Raw genomic sequence first — 23,638 nt, forward strand, 5'->3', positions numbered from 1 at the left:
ACCTACAAGGCCGGAGGCGCGGTCCAGGCCGGATATTGACTGGATACTTCCGTTACTAAACATCTTGTTTCGTGATCACACACCTTTATCGATGCGCCATTCGTGTAATACACACAAAACTACAGGTGTTGCTCGTGTCGTGTTGCATGAGTGATTTTTGTAATGATTATTGGAGGAAAATATTGTTTACAAGGTCGCACCTGTGGGTATTGGATTTGCAAACTAATATGGTACGTGCGGGAAACGTGACAAACATCAGGCGGCACACTAATTAAAATTAAGCAAAATTGTACCAATATGTTATTTATTATCAGTAAATTAGGGACAACGATTAAACGCAACCCCGAATATATATATAGTAAATGCGTTTTTATGATATATTTATCATCCATACAGGTGTTTCGTGATTTATTTGTAACACCATAATACTTATGTAGATTTTCACCACTAAACCAATTTATATCCAAAAATAAATAAAAATAATATGTAGTAGATACTTCTTTCTTTGAAGAAAATAGGTTTGGAGCTCTCATATTTTCAGAAGTCATATATGATTCACAATAGAGAAGACGAGAAAAAAACACTTTATCTTCTAGGTAATGAAGTTATAAAAAAAATGACAGCGTACAAATGTGTAAACGCTACAGAAGCCGCTGGCTCCGAGAGAGCGAACATTTATTAATTTTTTACTTCGGATGTATGAGGTCAAGACTGAACAAACTGTTATTATACTAAGCAAAACTTCTCTACTCTCTTTGCTTCAGCAACAAGGAAAACATGTGGCTTCTATTTACAAAATTTATTTATAACAACACCGTAATTAATTAAGGAACGCAAAAATTTAGATTGAAAAGATTTTTAAATTTAAGTTCACAATGTAGTTGGTTACACATTTCAAGTTTAAATACCCCGCAAGTTCGGAGTTATCTAAAATAAGATAAAAAAATTCACTAGATAGGCCACCTTTTTTGTTTTTTTTTTTTTTTTTTTATTATAATACTTTCAACAAAGTTCTGATCTGGTTTCGTCCTACGTTAAATACATGAGAAATATAACATAATAGTTTTACAACGTCTTGCCAAAAAAGAATTCTATTGTAGGGATGTTGTGTTGAAATTAGACAATTAAAAAAGTAATTTATTGGACAAAAATTGTATGATTATTTAGTACAAAAATGAGATGTTTATGTCATCAACTGGACAAAAAAATTCCATATTATTTCTTCTATGGTATATCTCTGCGATTTCTTGTTTTCTGTTATTTTTTAAAAAACAGATTAAACGAAGAGTCACTTGAAACTACAATATACAGAAAAAGATTTAAAAAAGTGCAAAATGTAGTAGAACTGAACAACATTAAGAGTAATCACTGGAATGAAGAGGGGGTGGGTGGGCGGAGCTATTGCTTGTTTACAAAAAAATTCTGCAGGAAAAAATTAAAGTGAACCCCGCCCACCCGTTCTGTGATTTTTTTCTTCAGAAATAAGAAATAAATGTTATAGCAAAAAGTAGTATGTATAACAATAAATTACGATTAAGGCTTTTTTTTAACACCTTACGTTCTATTTACTCCCTTCTACTTACTTTACAAAGGAACATATAATTCACCCCGCCCACCCACCCGGCCCCATTTCAGTGATTCATTACGTCTACTCTGAATGAAAGGTACTTGTACTTGCTAAGATAAAACTGATTTTGGCAAATAAGATACCCTCTAAGAAAATAAAGGGTGGGGGGGTGGGGCCAGTACTTGCTAAGATAAGACTGATTTTGGCAAATCATATATACACCTTCTAAGAAAATAGAGGGCGGGTGGGCGGGGCTTGTACTTACTAAGATAAGACTGATTTTGGCAAATGATGTACCCTCTAAAAAAATCGAGGGCGGGTGGGCGGGGCTGGTACTTCCTAAGATACGACTGATTTTGGCAAATGATGTACCCTCTAAAAAAATCGAGGGCGGGTGGGCGGGGCTGGTGCTTCCACAGATACGACAGATTTTGGTAAATGATATACCCTCTAAGAAAATAGAGGGCGGGTGGGCGCTGCTAGTACTTACAACTGAAAACACTTTTACACTTTTGAACTTCACTTTCCGAAAACCTAACACGAACTAATTGATACAGGGAACTCGAAAAAAAAAAATTGTAGGAGAATTTGTATCTTCTCTGGGTGTCCCTCACCTGCCTTTCTTTTCCTGTTTTCCTCTATTTATCTCTTTTATGCGTATTTCTCTTGTGCGAGTCCTTCGTCAATCCATCTTCTTCTTTCTCTATGTGTTTTTCTGCTCTTTGCTTTTCCTCTGTGCGTTTCTCTTCTCTGTCTTACCCTTCTGTCTCTCTCTTATATTTATCTTTCCTTTGTCTATCTCTTGTCTGTTTGCGTGTCTTCTCTGTCGGTATGTTCTCTTCTGTCTTTCTGTGATCTGTCTATATCTATCGATTTCTCTTTCACTGTTGTGTTTCTCCTGTTTATTTCTCCTCCCCATGTGTCAGTTCTGTCAGTATCTAGTCAATGTGTCTTTCCATTCTGCGCTTCTCTTCTTTCTCACTCTATGTCTCTCTTTTGTCTATCTCTTCTCTATCAGTCTGTCGTGAATCCTGTCGTCTCTTTCTGTGGCTGTCATCTGCCTTTCTCTTCCCCTTTTGTTTTATGTGTCCCTTTTCTGTCAGTACCCCGTTTATCTATTTTCTTTTTTCTCTTTGTGTTTTTCTGCTCTCTGTCTTTTCTCTAGCGTTTCTTGTCTCTCTTGTCTATGTCTCTACCCCACTTGTCTTGCGTCTATCATTTCCTCTTTCACTTTTGTGTCCTTTCTGTTTATTTTCTAGTCTCAATATTTTTCTTCTGTCAGAATTTCCTCTGTCCGTCTTTTCCCTGTGTAACTTTCCTCTGTCAACTGTATTTCCTCTCTGTGTCTCCTCCCTGTATGTATGTCTTTTATCTATCTCTTCTTTGTTAGTCTATCACAATTTCTGCCTTCATTTGTGTGACTCTTTCCCGTCTTTCCCCTGTCTAACTTTACTCTCTCTCTTTCTAGTACTTGTAAGAGAAGACTGATTTTGGCAGATGATATACCTTTCCAGAAAATAGAGGGCGGGTGGGCGGGGCTAGTACTTGTTAAGATAAGATGGATTTTGGTAAATGACATAAGTATCCTCTAAGAAAAAGGGTGGGTGGGCAGGGCTAAAACCTGCTAAGATAGGACTGAACAATGGAAGAAGAAGAGGTGGGTGGGCGGGGCTACTGCTTGCTCATAAAACTAGAAAATAGCTAAAGTTAACCCCGCCCACCTCCTTTCTCTATCTCACTGACTTATTTTATTTAGTGTAAAATGTTAAGTGAAAAATAACAGTTTTATATTCCCAAAACTTTCTGGGAAAATGGAGTGCGCGGTTCCTGATTTAATCAATAAAATAAATTGACCCATTTATTTTTTTTTTGAGCCACCTGTATAAGGAAATCTAAAAAATATGAATGCAATGATACATCACTAATCATATTTTGCACATTTTGGATAGAATTTATTCGGCAAAATTTTGAGATAACGTCATCAATTTTCTAGGGGGAATAAACAGATATATTTTGATTAAAAAGTGATCATGCTTACCATAACTTCAAAACGACTGCAAGATTTCAAAGTATTCATTTTTGCAATTCTTGATCTAATCAATAAAATAAATTGACTCAATCCTTAATTTTTTTTGAGACACCCTTTAAAAGCAAATGGACTCATCTTACTTTGCACATTTAAGATAGGATTTGTTCAGCAAAATTTTGAGATGACGTCAATAATTTTTGTAGGGGGGATGAGCAAATACATTTTGATCAAACATTTACCATGCTTATCACAACTTTAAAACATCTGCAATATTTCAAAGCATTCGGGTTTGCAGATTCAAAATTAAATTGGAAAATGTTGTTTTATAATTTTGATTTTTTTTTCTAAAAATCTGGACTCAACACGGATTCATGAACTACACTATGTTATTTTACACAATTTAAAACCTATTTACAATGTACAATTCTGAAGTGATGTCATCAAATGGGATGATTATACAGATTTTGATTAGCGTTTTACAATGTATATAATATTCCTAATATAAACACCAAATTTGACAACAATCGGCCCAGTACTTTTAGAGATTATCTGTTTAATAAAAATCCGGGACGGCAGACAGAGGGACAGACAGACGAGAAAAAATGCTTAGAGCGCCTCTCGGATCTTGAAAATGGACTTTTTAAGAAAATAAAATTTACTTTTAACGTGACTTGTGTGAAAATTTTTACCAAAAACAACCTTCGGCAAATTTATATATTACCATAATTGTAAAATTACGTGTACATCTGTAACCATGTCACATTCTAAAAGCAATTTTACTTAATACACGTGCAAATCATAATTATATATTCCGAGTAGTAATTTAACTGTAGGTAAATGGACTTAATACATTGCACTTTGTGTTTATTAAGGTTAATTTATGTTCTATTTTTTCAGCAATCAAGAAAATTAGTAAAACAAGCAGTCACGAAACACCACTTTAGCAGCATGTGGTGATATAAACACAGTTTTAATTATTATCACTGAAATAAGCCGAAGGTTCCCATGAAACTAATAACACTGAAAAACCGACCACTTTAAACACTATTGTGGCGACTTACAGATAACTGAAAAGTATAGATGCAACTCATAATCGTGAGATCGTGCCAAAGTTGACCGTCTCTTCGGTATCATTGCTCTCTCCCACTTGGAAATGGGACACCCTTCAATCTAAAATGTGGTATTTCTGAACGTTATTTTTAATAACGTTTTAAATTTCCCGAGTTAAAAATTACACAAAGAAAACGATAATAAATTGCTGGTTAACTGCCGTGAAGTCTATTTTTGTTTTGGTTTATGATGTTATGAAAGCGCTGTGTATAAATACACAATATTTTGAAATCTAAATTAAAATACAAAGGTGAGAATTAAAAAATATGCGTGATGAGACAGCTTACATTAACTCGATCCAAAAATAATAAACCGAGAGCGAAGTAGTAATCGGATATTAAACTTTATGTCAATGCACTTTCACACACTGTCTAGCACTGGCACAAATTAGCAAAAATTAAGAATTATGGATTAGTCACCGTAATCTAGACAATTAATCCGATGACGGTATCTAGAATTTTGGTCATTTTAGAGGAAACTCATAATCCAAAGTACGAGCCGATAATACAACCGAGCGATAAAGTTATTACTCATCCTGTGAGAAAATCTACGATTTTCAACAACGTTGCTTGCACAAAGAACGCGAATTATTCGTCAATGAGATATTTTGATTAAATACAAGTGCGTTACTTATGAAGTTTTGCCTCTCTGAACTCTTTTGAAGGTGATTTACCGGCATTTTTCTTTCGAATCAATCTTCCCCCTTAATGGAGTAAACCAGATTACAGGAATCCCGGCGTATCCTCTTAACAAGGTAGACTTTTAAACCTAATTTCTTGATTTATTACGTATTTTTGAAATCTACTTTAAAGCACTAGCAGAATGTATGAAGGAAATCATTAATCTTATTTAACAAGAGCATTTTAGTATTACATCTTTTTATCTTGTTACCTCATAACTCCTACGGTGAAGTCTGAACGTTAATCACTATTTTTGACACTCAAGTAATTCAAGTACACTTACCAAACAGAAACAAGGAGCTCGCGAACGAATAATGACCACTATTTATCACCACGAACAAGAATACATGTTCTTATAACCGCAAATGTTCAACAAGCCTATACCTTCTACTTACCAAAAATCACCAAACTATGTCTAAATTTTGGGCAAGACACCCCAGATAAAGTGAGTGGTAGACAGAAAAAAATACAAGACGCAAAATGGTGTCTGACTTTCTAATCTAACGTGCAGTTATTAATGGTAAGTGATGGGTCATTCCACAGTGAGTTAGTCATCAGACCCTTGTTAGTTTACATTCACGATTTTCTTACCAAAACAACTTCAACCTGGCTTTTCACCGGTTCGTACAGAACTTCAACCGTTTCGATTTGAACGACTTCGACTGATTCGGGTTTTTCGGATTTCGGTGGTACGGTAACATCGCCGTTGGATGTGATCCCGTTAATTTTAACAATTTCGTTTTTAGGTTCGGCATCGTCTTTGGAAGGAGGAGTATTTATCGGTAAAGTGGTTGGTTTTCTCTTGCTTTGTCGGTGTATCTGCCAACTCGTGTCGGTGTACCTCTGAACAGCCTCCTGAAACATGGTGGTCAATGTGTTTTTGCTCGTAAAAGGGAAGCATGCAAGTCAACTATTTGTGCTGCTGCGAATTTTGGCAAATTATGTGTGAAATTCTGTTTTTCCGTTGCAGTTTTATAGTTCTTAAAATCTAGCTGGATCGTGGAGGATTAGATGAGTGAAATATTTAATATCACTTTGATTTGATGATGGAGACTAGGAAGAACATTTTGCATCACAGACTATTGTTTTGTAGCTGGTGTGATTTTAATTTAAATAGATTTTAATTAAAGCCATCCGATACGACGTTTTATTTGGCATTATTTTATCACGTAATATATTCCTGCTTCTGATTATTAAATTTTCAAAAATTTCAAGATCAGGTTTCATCAAGTCAGGTCTGATTAAGGCAAGTATGGTCAAGGCAGGTGAGACCAAGTCAGGTCATATCAAATCAACTCGGGTCATATCAAGTCAAGTTAGGTCATATCAAATTAGGTCATATGAAGTCAGGTTATATCAAGTCAGGTCATATCAAGTCAGGTCAGATCAAGCCAGGTCAGGTCAGGTCAGATCAAGTTTCGTCCTCCCTGAAGTAATACGCAAGCGGTCCCGGAGAGAACGGTAAGAGAGGCAAAGGGGGTTTTTATTTGGCAGTTCCACCCCCAACAATTTTGGGGCAGAAATGCAACACTACCTGGAACAACTTCCCAGGTGCCTATGAATGTTTTCTCCTCCGCCAAAAAAAAAATAATAAACATCAAGGCAGATCAGATCAAGTCAGGTCAGACCAAGTCAGGTATTTCCAAGTCAGTGGAAAGTTAGTCAACTAGTTCTGATCCCAAAGGGACGTAAAGCGCTAGGGGCAGCGATGACCTATAGGCCAATTTGCCTATTAAATTGCATCAGCAAACTTGTAGACCATATACTGGTGTACCGTATCAATAACGAACCAATAGGTGAGAACGGATTATTTCCAAAGCAGTTTGGTTTTAGACCGGGAAGGTCAACAGCGAATGTAATAAAGAAAATTTTGAGAGGACTAAGAGGCTATCGAATTCTAGGAAGAGGGCATGGTGTGCTGGAGTTAGATTACAAAGGGTTTAAAGGCAAAAAATATCTCCAGGTATCTGATTAACTTAATATAGAGTTACTTCGAAGGAAGGAAGATTTGACTACATAGAGTTGGACATACGAGCCGGGGCAACACAGAGTTCAGTCCTTGGTCCGTTGCTTTGTATCGTCTTCTACGACGATCTACAAAGGCTCTATATCCCTGTAGTGATACGTGTAGGTTTTGCGGGTGATCTGTTACTGATTGCTACGGTAGAAACACAGAATACGCTGGAATTCATAGCCAATAAAGCTCTTGATATGGTGCTCAGATGGATGGAGATAAGGAAGATGGAACTGGCGTTCGAGAAGACTGAAGCACTTAGATTTAAGATCAGGAATACCGAAATTAAGCCAAGTAAGGAGTTCAAATACTTGGCCGTAGTTTTGGACGACTAAGAGACGCGGAGAAGTCTATTGCCGCTCTAGGTAAATTAATGACAAATGTTGGAGGGCCAACGGGTAGAACTAGAAAGATCCTCCTGAATGGGGTGGCAAATTCAATTATCCTGTACGGAGCATCCTTATGGTATAAAACACGTGAGATAGCGCAAACATAGGAGAGGCTTCTAAGTACCCAAGAAAGTCACTGTTATGGATCACGTGCGCTTATCGCACTGCATCTACAGCGGCATTTCAAGTTATAGCCTCGGAGCCCCCCATAGACTTTCTAGCACAGGAAAGCAGATGGGTGCCAAGATGGCAGATGAGATGGGGAAAGGAGAACGCAGCTGCCTGGACCAGAATATTGATCACACACACCAAAAAAAAAAAAAAAATGGGTAGCATGTAAACACAAAAACTGAATTTCCATCTAACGCAGTTTTTAACGGGCCAGGGGAGCTTCAGGGGCAAAAGAATCGGGAAAACATCTAGCGTTGCCTGCCCAAGCTGTGATGAATATAATAACTAAGGGTCTTGGTTAAGGAAGGAATTATTTCCAATTCAGTGTAAAGTGGTGAAATTACTACTAATAGAAAAACCCCAAAAAGAAGATCAAGTAGGCAGAGAATATTGCCCGATTTGTCAATTAGACACAATGGGGAAATTACTGGAACAAGACATAGAAGGAAAACGCGGATCCTCAAGAGACTTATTCGAATTTAAAAGAGGCAAATCAATGAAGCTGAAGTAAATAGTTGAAAGGGTAAATAAGTAGGCATATGAAAAGAGCGATAGTTATGATAGCTCTAGATCTTTAACTCCCAAGTTAATACAAAGCTATCTGAAAATCGGTGGGTTTAAAATGGAATATGGTAGAAAGATACAAATGACACGTAGTGTGCCACAGGGTTCTGTGCTGGGGTCTACTTTATGGAACGCTATGTACCATGAACTTCTAGACTTCGAAATGGGTTACAATGCATTTGATAGAATTTGCTGACGATCTAGCGATCGCAATACTGGACCAAACTCCTTAGAACTGAAGAAAAAATGAATCTGGTCCCTTAAAATAGTAGAAGAGAAGCTAAAACTATGAAACTGTCATTTGCTATAAAGAAAACACAAATAGATATTCTAGGGCGTAGCAAGCTAAAAAATTGGGAAATAAAATTGGACCCGGAAGAACCTCCGATCACATAAAAAAACAACATAAGATACCTGTGAATAAATACATATAGGCAATGTGGTCCCACCCAGTGGAAAAGAAAGTGAAAGTTTATACATAGCGGGCATAGCAGAAAATGAGTCAAAACGAATTACACGAAAAATTAACAAAAATATGGCAGACCACGTGGGAAATAGGGAGTAGAGGAACTTGCAAAAGAAGGTTTATAAAAGATATAAGAACGTGTACACCAGGAAAACACAGGGGGTAAAGTGCTTCATAACACAGCTACTAACCGGACATGGTCTTTTTGGTCAAAACCTGAAGAAAGTAGGTACGGTAGAAAGACACCTGCATGTCTTGCCTAGAGCAAGGTAGCCCGAAACATACCTTGTTGTACTGTACGATATGGAAGAAAGAAGAAAAGCAATGCCGAATAGCTATTGCTGTTAAAATAACGGTACATACCATCATCGAACAAATGGGCGAAGACAAGTACAACTGGGATAACATCGCCGGGTTTATGGGAACTATTACGAAAAAAATGCCCACTCCGAAGTGTAAGGCGGTTCTGGGAAGAAAAATTACACATTTGGTGGGTAGTCCCGTCCGGACCATCAAGATCATGGGACCCTGGTTACACGCAAATGTATTTTTCCCTCCGCTACTAAATATCAAGTCAGATCTGGTCAAGCCAGGTCCGGTCTAGCCAGGTCTTTTCGGGTTAGGAAAATCAAAAAGGAAAAAAACAGGTTCGGAAACAATAATTATTTGAATTTTATTAATAAATCACATTAAATGGCAATATCGTCCAATAGACGCGAACTAAAGTTCCGATTGCAATCGACCAAAAGATACGTAAAGAACAATTTGTTTCTTATGCATTTTAATAGAAGAATGAGAAAAAAAAGTGTTACATGACTAAAAGTAGGAATTCAGACAAAGGACGTTGACAATAGATGCTTTAAAGTAAGCTGTAGAAGTTACTGACAGCAGAGGAGCAGACATTTTAATTTTTATCCCCGATAGGAAAAAATACAGACCACTTGTGGAGTACCACAAGGCTCGGTGTTAGGGCCTGTACTATGATGATTTTTTTTTAATGAAATATTATAAGTACTTAGATATGGGACCAAATATAATTTTTGTGGTCTACAAACATGATCTGGCATATGTAATTGAAGCAAGAACCATCTTTGAATTGGATTCGCAGTGATTGACAATAAAATGGGTAAAAAGTTGACATAAATGAGAACTACATTAACAGTACCTAAGATAAGCTAGCGTAACCTGCAGAATAGTGGAATTTTTTTCTTTAGTTTAAAAAAAATAAACTGATGATGTAGAAAAGGCAATAATTAAAAAAAATCACAATATCGAACTCAAATTCTGCGTAATTTGTGAAAGGTTTCAGATAGTGGCAAAAAAAATGCTTATCGAAACACAAAATCACAAAAATTCTAATAAATAAACAGATCGAAACGGGAGACTGACTTTTCCATATCCTACAAGCTATTAATTATCGTGAAAAGATCTAATTACTACATATTCGTCAAAATAAATATAAAACTTCCGAAGGCTACGTTTAGGAAGTAATAAAAGCATTTTATTCTGGGTAATAAATTACAAATTTATACATTTTTCAACAGTATAAATACCAACGTACTATCTGCGTTCAAAGAGAGTACGTTATCTTCGGCTTTTTTTAGAATAGTGCGGAAATAGTGTAAGTGTACTACAAATATTTACTCAACTAAACAAATTATATAATAGTTTATTCCACGGAAACTTAATCTTTAGTACATACATACAAGCCTACAGAAAAGCAAGTACCAACAAAAAGTGTCGTGTAAATTTGTGTTTAGATTGTTAGAAACATAACTCGATATTTATGCCTTGACAACCTAAAGTTCGTAGAAAAATGACATCAAATTTTGTTGAAACGTCTTTTTAATCGTTGGGAATAAATGACTCGATTTAACTTTTCGGCGCTCAGTTTACACTTCCAGAAACTAACGTTTTCAATCATCTTGGTAATTTGATCAAACTTTTTTCGTCAAATTGGAAAAATCAATACCGATTCGGATGACACGGCAATTGATTGGATACGTTACATAATAGCGGTTACTTACAATTAGACGTAATAAAAGTGGAAATCAAATTAGCAAAACCCTGCCTTAGACACAGACAGCCGGTCCAATTAACGGGCTAGATAGCCCAAATCTACCCTCTCGTCTTCCTCATCCTTCCTAAGCCACACGATGTCGTAATCTCGCCTTCCGTATCAGACCCCTTGCAAAATCCGCTATAGGTGGCCTACCAATCGGAAAAAATTCCAATCTCGTTTTGTAATTTATCGTCAAACGATTCGTTTAGTTTACAAAGAGAGCATTCACAAATTTCTGAGCAAAGTTTCCGGTCAATTACGTTAACAACTGTGGCAAAGTACATCGCCGCAGAGCCTCACCGACTTCTGAAAAGGTTTCGCTGATGGCGTGCCTATAAAGATTTCAGCTCGACTGATTTTATTAAGTCATAAACACTTCTGTTCTTGCTTTCCGACGTGAAGCTCGTGCTAATTCAGACATGTGTTTTAAATTGTCCAATCACTGTTGAAATTTATTCCGTATAAAACGTGAACGCGACGAACATGTGGCGGCTTAACAGTTGGATCACGTTTTTAGAAGAATACTCGCTTAATCCTCGCGGTCTTTAGACGCAAAACATGTTCTACATGAACTTTCCGACAAAGGAAATATGAATTTATTTTTTTGCTTTCGCATAGTTTTCAAAGAAGTGTGTTCGAGGCGGGTTGTTTTGTATGTAAATACGCAGAGGCTGCGAAATTTACAAGCAGGATCAAAGGATAATGCTGCTTTGATGGGAATTTGCCTCGGTGGTCATTCTATTATTGAATGCTAGAAAATAAAGACTGCGAAATTGCGTCCTAAACTAGATATTGACAAGTAGAAGATCACACATGTTTAGCAACTCGCGTCAACATGGCTTCCAAATTATTCGCAACGGCCTTCGTCCTTATCACAAAAATGTCAACTATTGCTACAGTAGCAATAATAATGCGTGCTAATCCAATAAATATCCCTTTTATATCTTTGACTCATAACTTTTATCACACTAATTATTTTGCGCTTTTGCGTTTAATGGATACATAAACAGCGATATTTTTTAATAATGTCTTTACCATATTTTACGATAGTAATTAAATTTTAATGTATAACAACACACCATAAAACACTTCTTGGAATTCATTAAAAGCGACTAGAATTTAAAAAATTTCTATGTTGCGAAACTTGACCTCTACAAGCGGCACAATCGTGGAATTATTTGAAAACAGTTTCGTCAATATTTTCTATCCCGAGCGTTGTTTGCTCGATAAACCATCTCGCACATGTCGAATTTTGGGAATGTTTGTATAAAAATACACTTTTTGCAAGGTGTTCGATAATCTAGTTCAGACATTGATTGATTTATCGCGAATAAAGCAGATGTAGCGCTAGGTACGGTTATCACAAGCTCGTACTATTTTGGTATTGCCCCCTTTTGCCACAATATTTATTTACCCAGTTATTGCCCATTAGATAAATTTTTTATCGAGCTATTTAATGTCTCCATACACAAACCATTTCTGTATCAGCGTGTCACCCCCAATAAAAATATACAGCGGTCATAAAACGCGAAAATTTCACAAACCCATTGACAAACATTTCAAATGACGCAATTTATTCAACCTGAGAAAAATTGATAACAGTTCATCGCTTTGTTCATGGAGCGGATAAACGCAATTACATAATCGACTCTTAATTATTTATTAATGTCATTAGCGATTGCCTTGACGATAATTGCAAATGAGTTGTTACGTCAGTGCTGATAACTGAAGCTTGGTATTAATGTATGAAAATAGGAGTAGTTTTTTTAGGAAGTGCAGCGGGTTTTTAACAAGGTTGATTTGATTTTATGTGGGCAATGGGAGTGGGTCGGGTTTCCACAATCCACTTTCATCAATATCGTTCACACTTTGGTTAGCGGGAGGTTGCTCTTGGACGGGTTGTGGATATTAGAGATTTAGTGCACCGATGAATTTCAATTAAGATTCGATTAATCACGAACATATAGCAGGACGGTATGCGTGAGGATTTTCATTTTAATCTGCCTGGACTGGTAGCTACCGTTTTCTGGTACGTTAAACCCAAGACTGGGAGATATGCGGAAAACTAGGCAAAAACGCCGAGTTAGCTTTAGTCCATTTGCGAAAATATCAACTTGATTATCAGAAATTAATCAATCAAAAAAATTGGTCAAATTGAGTTGCTCTTATACTGCCTATATAATGTTTTTTTTAAGGGCGGGGAGAGGGGGAATCTGAACACGTAAGCTAAAAACTAAAGATGGATTCATAAACCAGTTACAGGAGTGTTATATATATGTTATAGTGTTTTTCTTAATATATTGTTTTCGTCCAACAACACGATATATGTAAAACATAATTCCAACATCAAATTCACCATTTGATATTTTAAGTGTTTTATTGTCGAATAAAGACTGCATATTAGCAAAAGGAAGTCAAAGAATAAGCCCCATCCAAATTGTGATTAATTTTCTTATTCGACGTGAGTCGGGGGCGGAGCTTAAAAAAAAGTTCATGTGTCATGATCATTTATAATTGGCACACGTGGCCCTCAAGCTTGTGTCAAAATCTTTAAAATAGACACTTGTGGACCTTGAGATTCCTTCACAATCTTCTTAAAAAAGACACTCAGTATCCCCGAGATTCTTTAATCATCTTTTTAAAGAATCAAGCAAATACGAATTTTGCAGTTAAGCTCCGCCCTCTATCTTACAACGAATGAAAAATTTGTCACAATCGAGAAAGGGGCGGGTGGGTGGGGTTTAATTAATCTTCGTTTGTTTTTCTTAATATATAGTTTTCCTCCAACAACACGATATTTTTAAAACTAAATTCCAACCTCAAATTCACCATTTGATATTTTAAGTGTTTTATTGCTGCATATTAGGAAAAGGAAGTTAGAAGGATATTATGTATATTTGCACGATGTTCCTAACAAACATTTAGAAGTTGATGGCAATCTGTCCGGTAGTTTCGGAGATTATTTGTCCAATAAAAATCGACACAAATGACGGACAAACGGAAACGGCAGGCCTATTTTTTCGTACTCTAGGAGTTATAAACGTTTAAAAACATAATAAAGTCAAATTTTTTCACATTGGTTTACTGATAAAAAGATTAGAAGATAAATGATCCAAAGAATGTGTGATCACCGATGTTGAAAAGATGATAACATTACGACCCTTCTATGTACAAAGCGAACGATTTTTCTTGGATTATAGGAATGCAGAAAATTGCAGCATTTTTGAAACTGGAACACTCTGAAAGTCACGTATTTTTCGAAGGTTCCTCCACTACTAGGTATGTTGGCAAAACATGAAAGTTGCAAATCTTCAGCAGTTGCTTAACAATATTGAGGAATTAGAGGACAAAAATCAAAATCTCCAAATAGTTCTTCTAGTAAACGGAGGCTGGATTTAAAATCTTCCACCTTTTGGGACAACCAAACTGCTGAAAATTTCAACTTCAAGTCCATAAAAAATTGGTCCAAGGTTATTTCGACAGAACTTCCTTCGCCCTTGAAGTACAATAAAAAAAATCCGTTTCTTTGAAATATGATAGTGTACATGCTTAACTTCGATTGATTATGTTTATACATCGAAAGAATGTCACGTAGAAATTTGTTTAATTTGAATAAGTTGTCTCCTCAAAATAGAAGACTAAAATTATTAATGAAGCCACGATGGAACAAAATGTTTTGAATATGATTATTGTTATTCTTAGGTCATAATTAAATAAAGACGTTGGTATTCTCACATTTTCTAGAAAATGAGGTTCTTAATTTGATCAATAAAAAATTGCTCGAAGGTAGTAAGTATAATCCGATAAATCCAGCTCTTGATTATAAAATTATAAAATAGAATTTGATTTTACGATTTTCGTTTCATTTTTTATAACCGCTGTAAAGTAAAAAGAACAGGCATAAACAACATCCCTTGTCCTTCATCATTATTATATAACGACGTGCATATTCTTCATATTTTCGAGAAAATGGGGTGACTCGTTCTTAATTTGACCAATAAAAAAATTGTGATGTCATCCACATGGATAATTCTCATCACAGCACAAAAGAAAAGTAGTCACAGCGTTATACCAATGCAAGAAAAAAAAGGCAAGGGTAGAGGGGCAAGATACACCTACTGCACTACGGAGACGTACAAACCGTGTTGGGAATAAAACGTTATTATACCTTGCAAATGTTTTTGCGAAAATTTGAACGTTTAGCGAAAAATTAAATATGATTTTGTACACTACAAGTACTTATATGAGTATATTTTTATGTAACATTCAAATCATTCTAAAATACCATTCATTAAAATGACGTCATCAAATTGTTGGTGGAGATGATTAACCAAAATTTTAGTTAGCATTTAACCATCAACATGATATTCCTAATATACATACCTACAAAATGTGACAACAATCGGTTCAGTAGTTTCGTAGTTTATGTGTCTAATAAAAATGGATGCAGACACCAGACAGACAGATAGACGGAAACGGGAGAATGCTTTTTTCGCACTGCAGGGGTCATGAAACGTCGAGAAAATATAAAAGTGGCCATTCGTCCGATAGACTCGATTACAATACTTCCTTAACTTACGCTCGGAAAGTTAAAATCGAAAAGAGACAACTTACAAGATAAATGTGTGCAATGAGAAGATGACAGCTACTAAATTAGTGGCCAAAATTTAACATAAGTTAGGCTATCATAAAATTTTAAATATTTTGCCAACCTAACAAAAAAAATCACAAACATTAATAATCCCAAGGCAACACAAATACTCGCAAAAATATTTTATGAATTTGGGTCCTGCAAAATTTTGTGGCCCGACATGTACCTAACTAAATTTGTTTAAACTTTGTGTTTTTTAACATAAATAAATCAAGACAGCGAGATAGGAGAAAAATGTTAACATGAATTTATGATCCTTTTAAATAATTTATTCTTTGTTCGTCTGGTTGTTTAAAATGCAGTTCATATCCGTCATCATATTTAAATTTAATAAACGTTATTCACCTTGTTTGTGAAATAAATGTTTTTGTAACCATAGTAAACCAATAACGCTCCAAAACGAAATGAAACATTAATTTTAGTATTAGTGTATTTGTTTAAATTAATAAAAAAATTAATAACTAAAAGTATGATCAGTAATAGAAGTAAACGTTATTTCGTTTTCAAGTTTAAATTTGTTCCATCTGAATAACCCACCATAATTCTCTCTTTGTTTTAACCTTGATAACAAATCGTTTACATAAATTATAAATAGCAGGAATCTTAGCATACATCCTGGTGTAATATGTGCTTTTCCAAGTCGTTAATTTTAGATTCATAGTGGAAGTTAAATTTTTACGTATGACCCCAATTCAACAACCAAAGTTTGGCTAAATTCAGAAACAATCCTACAGCATTCATATCTAATAATGTATAAAAAAAAGTCAAAGCGGATTCATAAACCACAAGTACTGAAGTATGTTACATTATATACACATTGAGTTTAAATAATATTTACTATGCAAAATTTTGAGTGGACGTCATCAAATTGTTCGTGGACATGATCAGATAAATTTTGTTTTACCACCTATACGATACTCCTAAAATACGTATAAAATTTGATAACAATCAATCCAGTAGTTTCGCAGATAATCTGTTTAATGACTAGTGGCACAGACAGACGTAAACGGGAGACCTGTTTTTCATTCTGTAGGGGTCATGGAACGTCGAGAAAACATGAAAGTAAAATAATTAATTAATAAAAAATATGCAAAATATAGTCTCAAAGGTATCATTTAATCGACCTTAAAAACTGGTTCGTTGAATGACCCCCATTTTTATTTTTACCTCTTTTGGAAAGATTAAATTAACAGTACGTTGCGCAGAGTTAAATTTTTTCATTCACTGCTAGTCAATTTACTTGGCAACACAATTATGAACATCGTCATTTTCAGGCATATATTTCGTTTTGAAATTAGTGAAACGAGGTAAATTCCAGTAAAATATTTTTCGATGAAACAGGAAGTTTTATTTTCATGTAGAATTTTTTTTTTCATAACACATTTAAAAAATGCAACCATTTTAACTCCATATGGTACAACTTTAGAATTTTAGTAGCACTATATTATGCATCCCTGGCTTTATTTGTTTGCTTAAATTATTAACATCAGTTTATCAGCGTAAAATATCAGGACGCTTGGTTTCCTTTTCAAGCAGTTTGTTATTATTGTTTAACCTAAAGACTTATATCGTGTAGCGTTTGTATATTTTAACGTAACTAGCATAATTAACAAGATTATTCCATCGCAATAATCCACTAATTCCAATTTTTTGTTGTAACTTCCTTGACAAATCGTTTACATAAATTATGAATAGCGAGAGTCTTAATATGCGTCCTCACGGAATGTTTCTCTACAACGTTAATTTTAGATGCAGTTGCAAGTGGAATTTTTACGTTCAAAACATCGTGATGAAAAGCTTGCTGAACGTCGATTCAACAATCGAGTTTCACTTGAAATCAACAGTTTTCAAAAATACAAATGCAGAAAATATCAAAACGTTGAAAAGTACGTCGTCAGAACGAAACATAAAAAACACAGCGGGTTTCCATCAACAAACATTTATAATCGTTCTGTACAACTGCGTTGTAAATAAAAAAAAACACATTATGTAAACAAACGTTGAGAAATAATTTAAAGACTTTATTTTGCGCAATTTTTCTAGGATCGTTGTTAATATTTGCGAGTTGCAAATAGTAATATTTATAAAATTACGCAACCTTCCTCTTCGCCCGTTATGAAAAACCTTATTTGCTTTTTATTTATCTAATTAAACGAATTGCATTATTTCCTCTTCGTGCAAAAACTCAGCTAACGAGGCACCGTGTAGCTGAAACCGTCTTAACCCAAAATTCCGTTTGTAAATCAGATTTCACAACATCAGATTAGAAATTTAAATGACTCATATGAATATGTAAAAGTAATAAAGATTACAAAATTTGGTCCATACAATAAAGACGAACTGGTGAATTAATTTCGTTGATGCATCGCCCGGAGCTATTACTCTGTTCACTTTTCCATTAAATCCAACATAGAAACAATTAAAGCAATTAAATCTACATTCAAACCGTAGATAATCAAACTCCACACGTACTGGCCACACAAAGCAGCAAGATTTATGATAATCGCTTAATTACACAAAATGCTATCATTAGAAAAACCCGACTAAATCAGATTTAAAATCACCGAACGGAAGCATTTTTAGAGCAACAATGAAACATAAATTACAACATTATGAAGGGTTCAATGCTACTTCCTCTATTCCTGAGGTGATCCGAAATGACACGTGTGCAATAAAAGTGAATATCGAGTTTTACAACTACCAGCTAGAGGATATTAGTAAATGTGTAAGTCGTGTTCCTGTTTTAACGGCCACTAAAACAACATCCCCTGTTATTAATTTTCACTTAAGAAATACAGGACTGTGTATGCTGGCGCAGAGCATCGTAGGCCATCTGCAAAACGTTTTTTATTAATAAAATATACAAACGAGGAAAACGCACTCCGCTAGACCATCTGGTCGAGGCTGATTATTTTTCAATGATGACAATTTATTTACACTCGTGTGTGATCAAGCCGATTGTGGAGCCTTGAAAAATCTACTAATTGTTGTAAACAGCTGATAATTAAGAGTCAAGATCGGTGAATTTCGTCAATTAAAAATTTAAGTGTACAGAGTGTGGTTTGAAATTTTTATGTATCTCACGGTTTTTACTTCAAAAGGAGACAAATGAACGTTAACTAACAGTGAAAGTGAGTGTTCGTACTATTTTCGAGTCATCGTCTACAAATTTATCACCGATGTAAACTTATTCTCCTGTGGTAGTTTTTTTGTATCTAGATGTTTCGTAACTATAGTAAACCTGGCGAAGTGAGAGTTGCTTATTTTCAAAAATTGCGAAAACTGTTTCAAGATGTACTGTTTTTAGTCGCATAATTCCACGCTTTTGTTCCACTGTGTGCAGTTACATCAGCTTGCGATTTTATGCATCATTGTAAAAATATATTGCAGCACATTAAAATAAATTACTATTTATCGGTTTTCGATAAGAACTGTTGGTTTGAAATTAGCATGAAATAGTCATACCAAACGTAGACAGAAAAAGAGAAATCGTTTTCAGTTGCAGACTCTGGTTGCTGAAACTAATGATTCTGTAGTTTTTTTTGACTCAAGAGGCAAGTTAAATTGAAAAAAGTATTGTTTTATTACTTCTGAATAATTAAAAAAAAAAAAGTACAAAACGAACTTCTCGCATTATTTCAGTATAAATTAAGTTAAACAAAATTAAAAACCAGAACGTGGAAAATTGAGTGTATAGTACGTGATTCTTTAAATTTCTGCTCTAGTTGGCCATGACGCGTATATCAGCAGCGCAATTGAAACGGCTGACACAAGCGTCATGGCCAACTAGAGCAGAAATTTAAAAAATCACCCAATATAAATATGCCGTTCACAAAAATCTTACGATTGCTGCGAAATTTTCAATGTTTGGCTTTAATCTTAGTGCGGAATTCTTTGTAGATTGTACGGCACCTTCACCACAAGGTTGATTTTTCTATGAAATGTTCTTTTCCCAAGCGCCGCTTGTCGGTGTCGGTTTATTTTCCCGGATAAATTTTTGTAATTTTTGACCATCCATTTTTCGAAGTAGGTCCTTAACACAGCAGAATTACTCCGGAATTTTCGGTACTAGCCCTCAATTTTGCTCCCGAAGGATAAATATGCTGTATTTTTTTAATCAGCACGTCGAGATCTAAATCCCGGATTTTTTTGGATTTCTAAGCAATTTTGTGAGCTCAGTTTTTCAAAATTTTGAAAAGTTTGAAATGTTTGACTTTTCTTTGAGAACCTTCGAAACCTAACGAAAATGATATTCTTGTTACTTCGATCTCTTCAGCCAGAATGATATTTCTTATTTGCCTATGCAATTCTTCGATCAATTGAAGTTTCTAACGGCTTCAGTTCTTCGAAAATTCACACCATTTTGACATTTTTTGAGATATTTTAAAAAGTTGACTTTGAGACCGACAACAGCGAAAACCAATTGTCATATCAAATTGAGACTATTTGTTTTGATAGACCTGTGTAAGCTCAATTTTTTTTCTAATTTTTAGCCTCTCAGGTTTTCCGAATCGCGCTGAATATGTCCTTAATAATGTCCTTATCCCGGATTTTTCTATGAGAGCCTTCAGTCTTGGACCCAGACTTTCAACATGCCATATTTTTGCAATTAGCTCACCTACAACTATCTCACAAAATTTGCGGTCAATTTTTGGCCAACTTAACACAAAAGCTCAACTTTCCCTCGGATTCCTTCCAAATTTAGCAAAGGAAAATAATTTTTTGTTGATCTCGATCACATGAAGTTTTTCGTGAATTCACTTCTTGGAGAATTCCTATTACTTTTCCAAAATCGCCGATATGAAATATAACAGTTTTTGACACATTTTAAAAATTTGACTTTTAAAGCGAATTCCTGTGCCTTTTTCAAAATTTTTGGCCTTTGTATTTTTCTGGAATTGCATTGAATATGTACGTTGCTAAGATAAGACTGATTTTGGCATATGACATACCTTCCAAGAAACGAGAGGGCGGGTGGGCGGGGCTAGTACTTGCTAAGATACGAATGGTTTTTTACTAGCCCCTCCCACCCATTTTTTATTTTCTTAGAGGGTATGTCATTTACCAAAATCAAATTTATCTTAGCAGATACTAGCCCCGCCCACCCACCCTGTCTCCTTTTCAGTGATTTCTTTTATCCGATTTGAATGAAATACATGGTCTTATACTGAACAGAAATAAAATTAGTCGTTAGAATGGGCAGATGGGGGGTGGGCGGGGCTAGTACTTGCTACGATAAGACTGATTTTGGCATATAACATACCTTCCAAGAAAGAGAGGGCGGGCGGGCGGGGCTAGTACTTGCTAAGAAAGACTGATTGTGGCAGATGACATATTCTCTAAGAAAAAAAGTGGGTGGGTGGGCGGGGCTAATACTTGCTAAAATAAGACCGATTTTGGCAAATGACATATCTTCTAAGAAAAAAGAGGGTGGGTGGGAGGGCGGAGTTAGTACCTGCTAAAATAAGACCGATTTTGCCAATTAACATACCCTCTAAGAAAATGAAGGATAGAGGGTATATCATTTGGCAAAAGTTACATTTCTGTGGTTTTTCTACGGATTCCTTGAAGCTCTAAACACTAGAACGTGGAAAATTATGTATATAATATAAAAAGGTTCTAACAAAAACACTACGACAGCTCCGGAATTTTCAATGTTCGGCTCTAACCTTGGTATGGAATGCGTTATAGATTTCAAGGCAACTTCGCCAAAAGCTCAATTTTTCCAAGGCAATTTTTGATATTTTTCCGAGCGCCATCGAACATGATCTTAAAAATTTGGTTTGTTGGTTTTTAATGCCCAGAAGTTTTTTAATTATTTCCAAAATTATCAAAATGAAATATGGCAATTTTTGAGATATTTTCAAAATTTTAGCGAGGGAAGTTCTGTCGAAGTAATCTTCGACCAATTTTTTCCATAATCGTTGGCCACCCTATCTTTCCGGACGTAGATCCTTAACATAGCATAATTGCTCCGGAATTTTCAATACTAGCCCTTAATCTGGCTCCGGAATCATGAATACGCTATATTTTTCAAATCAGAATATGGGTCACACAAATTTTTGTGTGGATTTTTCAATAACTCAGGAAAAGTCAATTTTTCAATATTTTGAAATGTTTGACCTTTCTAGAGCACTTTCTAAACTTAGCAAAAGCGACATTTTTGTCGATTTCGATCTCCTGAAGTTTTTCATGACCTCATATATGTTTGGCAATTTTTAAGATAATTTCAAAATCCGATTTTGAATTTAGAAGTGTGAATTTAAGTTTATTCTCTCTCATAGACCCACCATATTCCTCCGTAAAGACTTTTTGCCCTCGTAGTTTTTCAGAGTCGCGCTAAATACGTCCTTAGAGCTAGTCCTTACGTTTTCTTCCAAAATTGTTGTTATGAAATTTGAAATAGTTTTTTAAAAATCAGTTTACCATCATATATATTTTTTTAATGGAAATTTCGAAACGCAGTTTTCAAGAACTCTTTGAAACTACCCAAACAATATTATGAGATACAGTAAAAACACTTTATTAGACAAAAACTGAATTTATTATATCTCTAGACATCTGTATGCTGAAAACAGTAGCGAAAACCGCATTCCAAAAGTTCCATAAATAACCGAGATACTGATTTTTAAAGGTACGCGAAGAAAAAATTTCACCAAAATCATAAAAAGATGACGATAAATTGTTTACAAAAAAACCGGTTTTGCGTTGGATAACGTAAGCTGTGGACAAGTTACGTTTAAAATTTCCGAATATTAATGGGATATGTTACATTTTGAAAACGTGTTGAAAATCCCACGCGCAAATGCAGGGACTCCTTTTAATAAAATTGACACAATTGTCCCAGATTCTTCAATGAAGGAATCTTGGACCAGGACTATCAGCATTTCATGTTTTTGAAATTAGCTCACGTAAATCTACTTCCCAAAATTTTTTTGTGCGAACACGTTCGAAATTGAGAAAAGGAGTTGATTTCGATACCATGAAGTGAATTATTCTGAAAAAATAATAGGTGTTTTCGAAGAAATGAGTCCGGAACTAACTTCTCGAAATCGAAATCTATAACAAAATGTCTTTCATTAAATTTCGAAAATTGTGAACAGAGGGTATTGAAAAATTTAAGAGATATTTTAAAAATTGTACCATGAAATCTAATATTTCAAAAACCAGTCGTCACTTCGAGTCAAAAGTTACATTTATGAAGCTTTTGAACAAATTCCTTGGACCTACAAACGCTGGAACGGGGAAAATATAACCAATCGTCTCCTTTTCGCGAAATCGGGCTATACACAGAAACTTTACTTGAAACCAATGGCGTAAAAATTTTCAAAATTTATTCTAAAAAAAAATCTTGCAAAATAATATGCGTAGATTTGATCTTGTATCTCAGTACTATGAAGAAATCATATATTAGTCAACAATCAGTAACAGTAATATTTTCGACCAACGATTGTCAATTTACAGACATCACGGTTGATTAATTGTGAAAAATATTTGGTATTAGTACTGACGTTGTATTTAGTATTGAGTATGTTCAGTATTAGCAACCCAAAGCCACAATTATGAAATAATTATTGCAGTTTTCGAAAGCACGTTACTTAGTAACACCCCGGTGTACAACCCGTGAAGAGAGAAAGTGGTGATAAAATTATAAATTAAGAGGTCGAGAACTATTCACCGAGATTTTTTTAATTAAAACTAAATTACGCGTTAAAATGTTAATGACAATGTAATTATCAAGTTTCCCATTATCAAGTTACGAATTCCACATTTTTTTGACAAATTTGCGTAGCTTTCCTAGCAACTTACAACAATCAAGTAATGCAAACCCAACAATTTTTTAAGTTAAATTAATTGCTCACGTACTAAAAATAAATCGATTTGATTAGGCTTATTTATTTGAATGAACAACAAGTTTTGAGTGGCAAAACTTGT

The 23,638-nt window shown here is 35.0% G+C and overlaps 1 protein-coding gene across 12 annotated transcripts in view; it reads right to left on the reverse strand.

Moving 5' to 3' along the window:
* The window catches only part of LOC135122908 (tensin-1), a 395,140-nt gene that overhangs the window by 114,268 nt on the left and 257,234 nt on the right, over window positions 1-23,638 (reverse strand). For 7 of the 12 annotated variants that reach the window (XM_064047405.1, XM_064047409.1, XM_064047403.1 and 4 more), the window contains one exon: window positions 5,978-6,241. The exons of the other annotated variants lie outside the window; for them this stretch is intronic. In XM_064047405.1, the coding sequence (XP_063903475.1) occupies window positions 5,978-6,241 (264 nt within the window). The remainder of the gene's footprint in view (window positions 1-5,977; window positions 6,242-23,638) is intronic. 12 annotated transcript variants of the gene reach the window in all.

This window comes from Zophobas morio, unplaced genomic scaffold, assembly GCF_036711695.1.
Source record: "Zophobas morio isolate AGI-343-1 ecotype UQ-CSIRO unplaced genomic scaffold, CSIRO_AGI_Zmor_V1 ptg000005l, whole genome shotgun sequence".
Lineage (NCBI taxonomy): Eukaryota > Metazoa > Arthropoda > Insecta > Coleoptera > Tenebrionidae > Zophobas > Zophobas morio.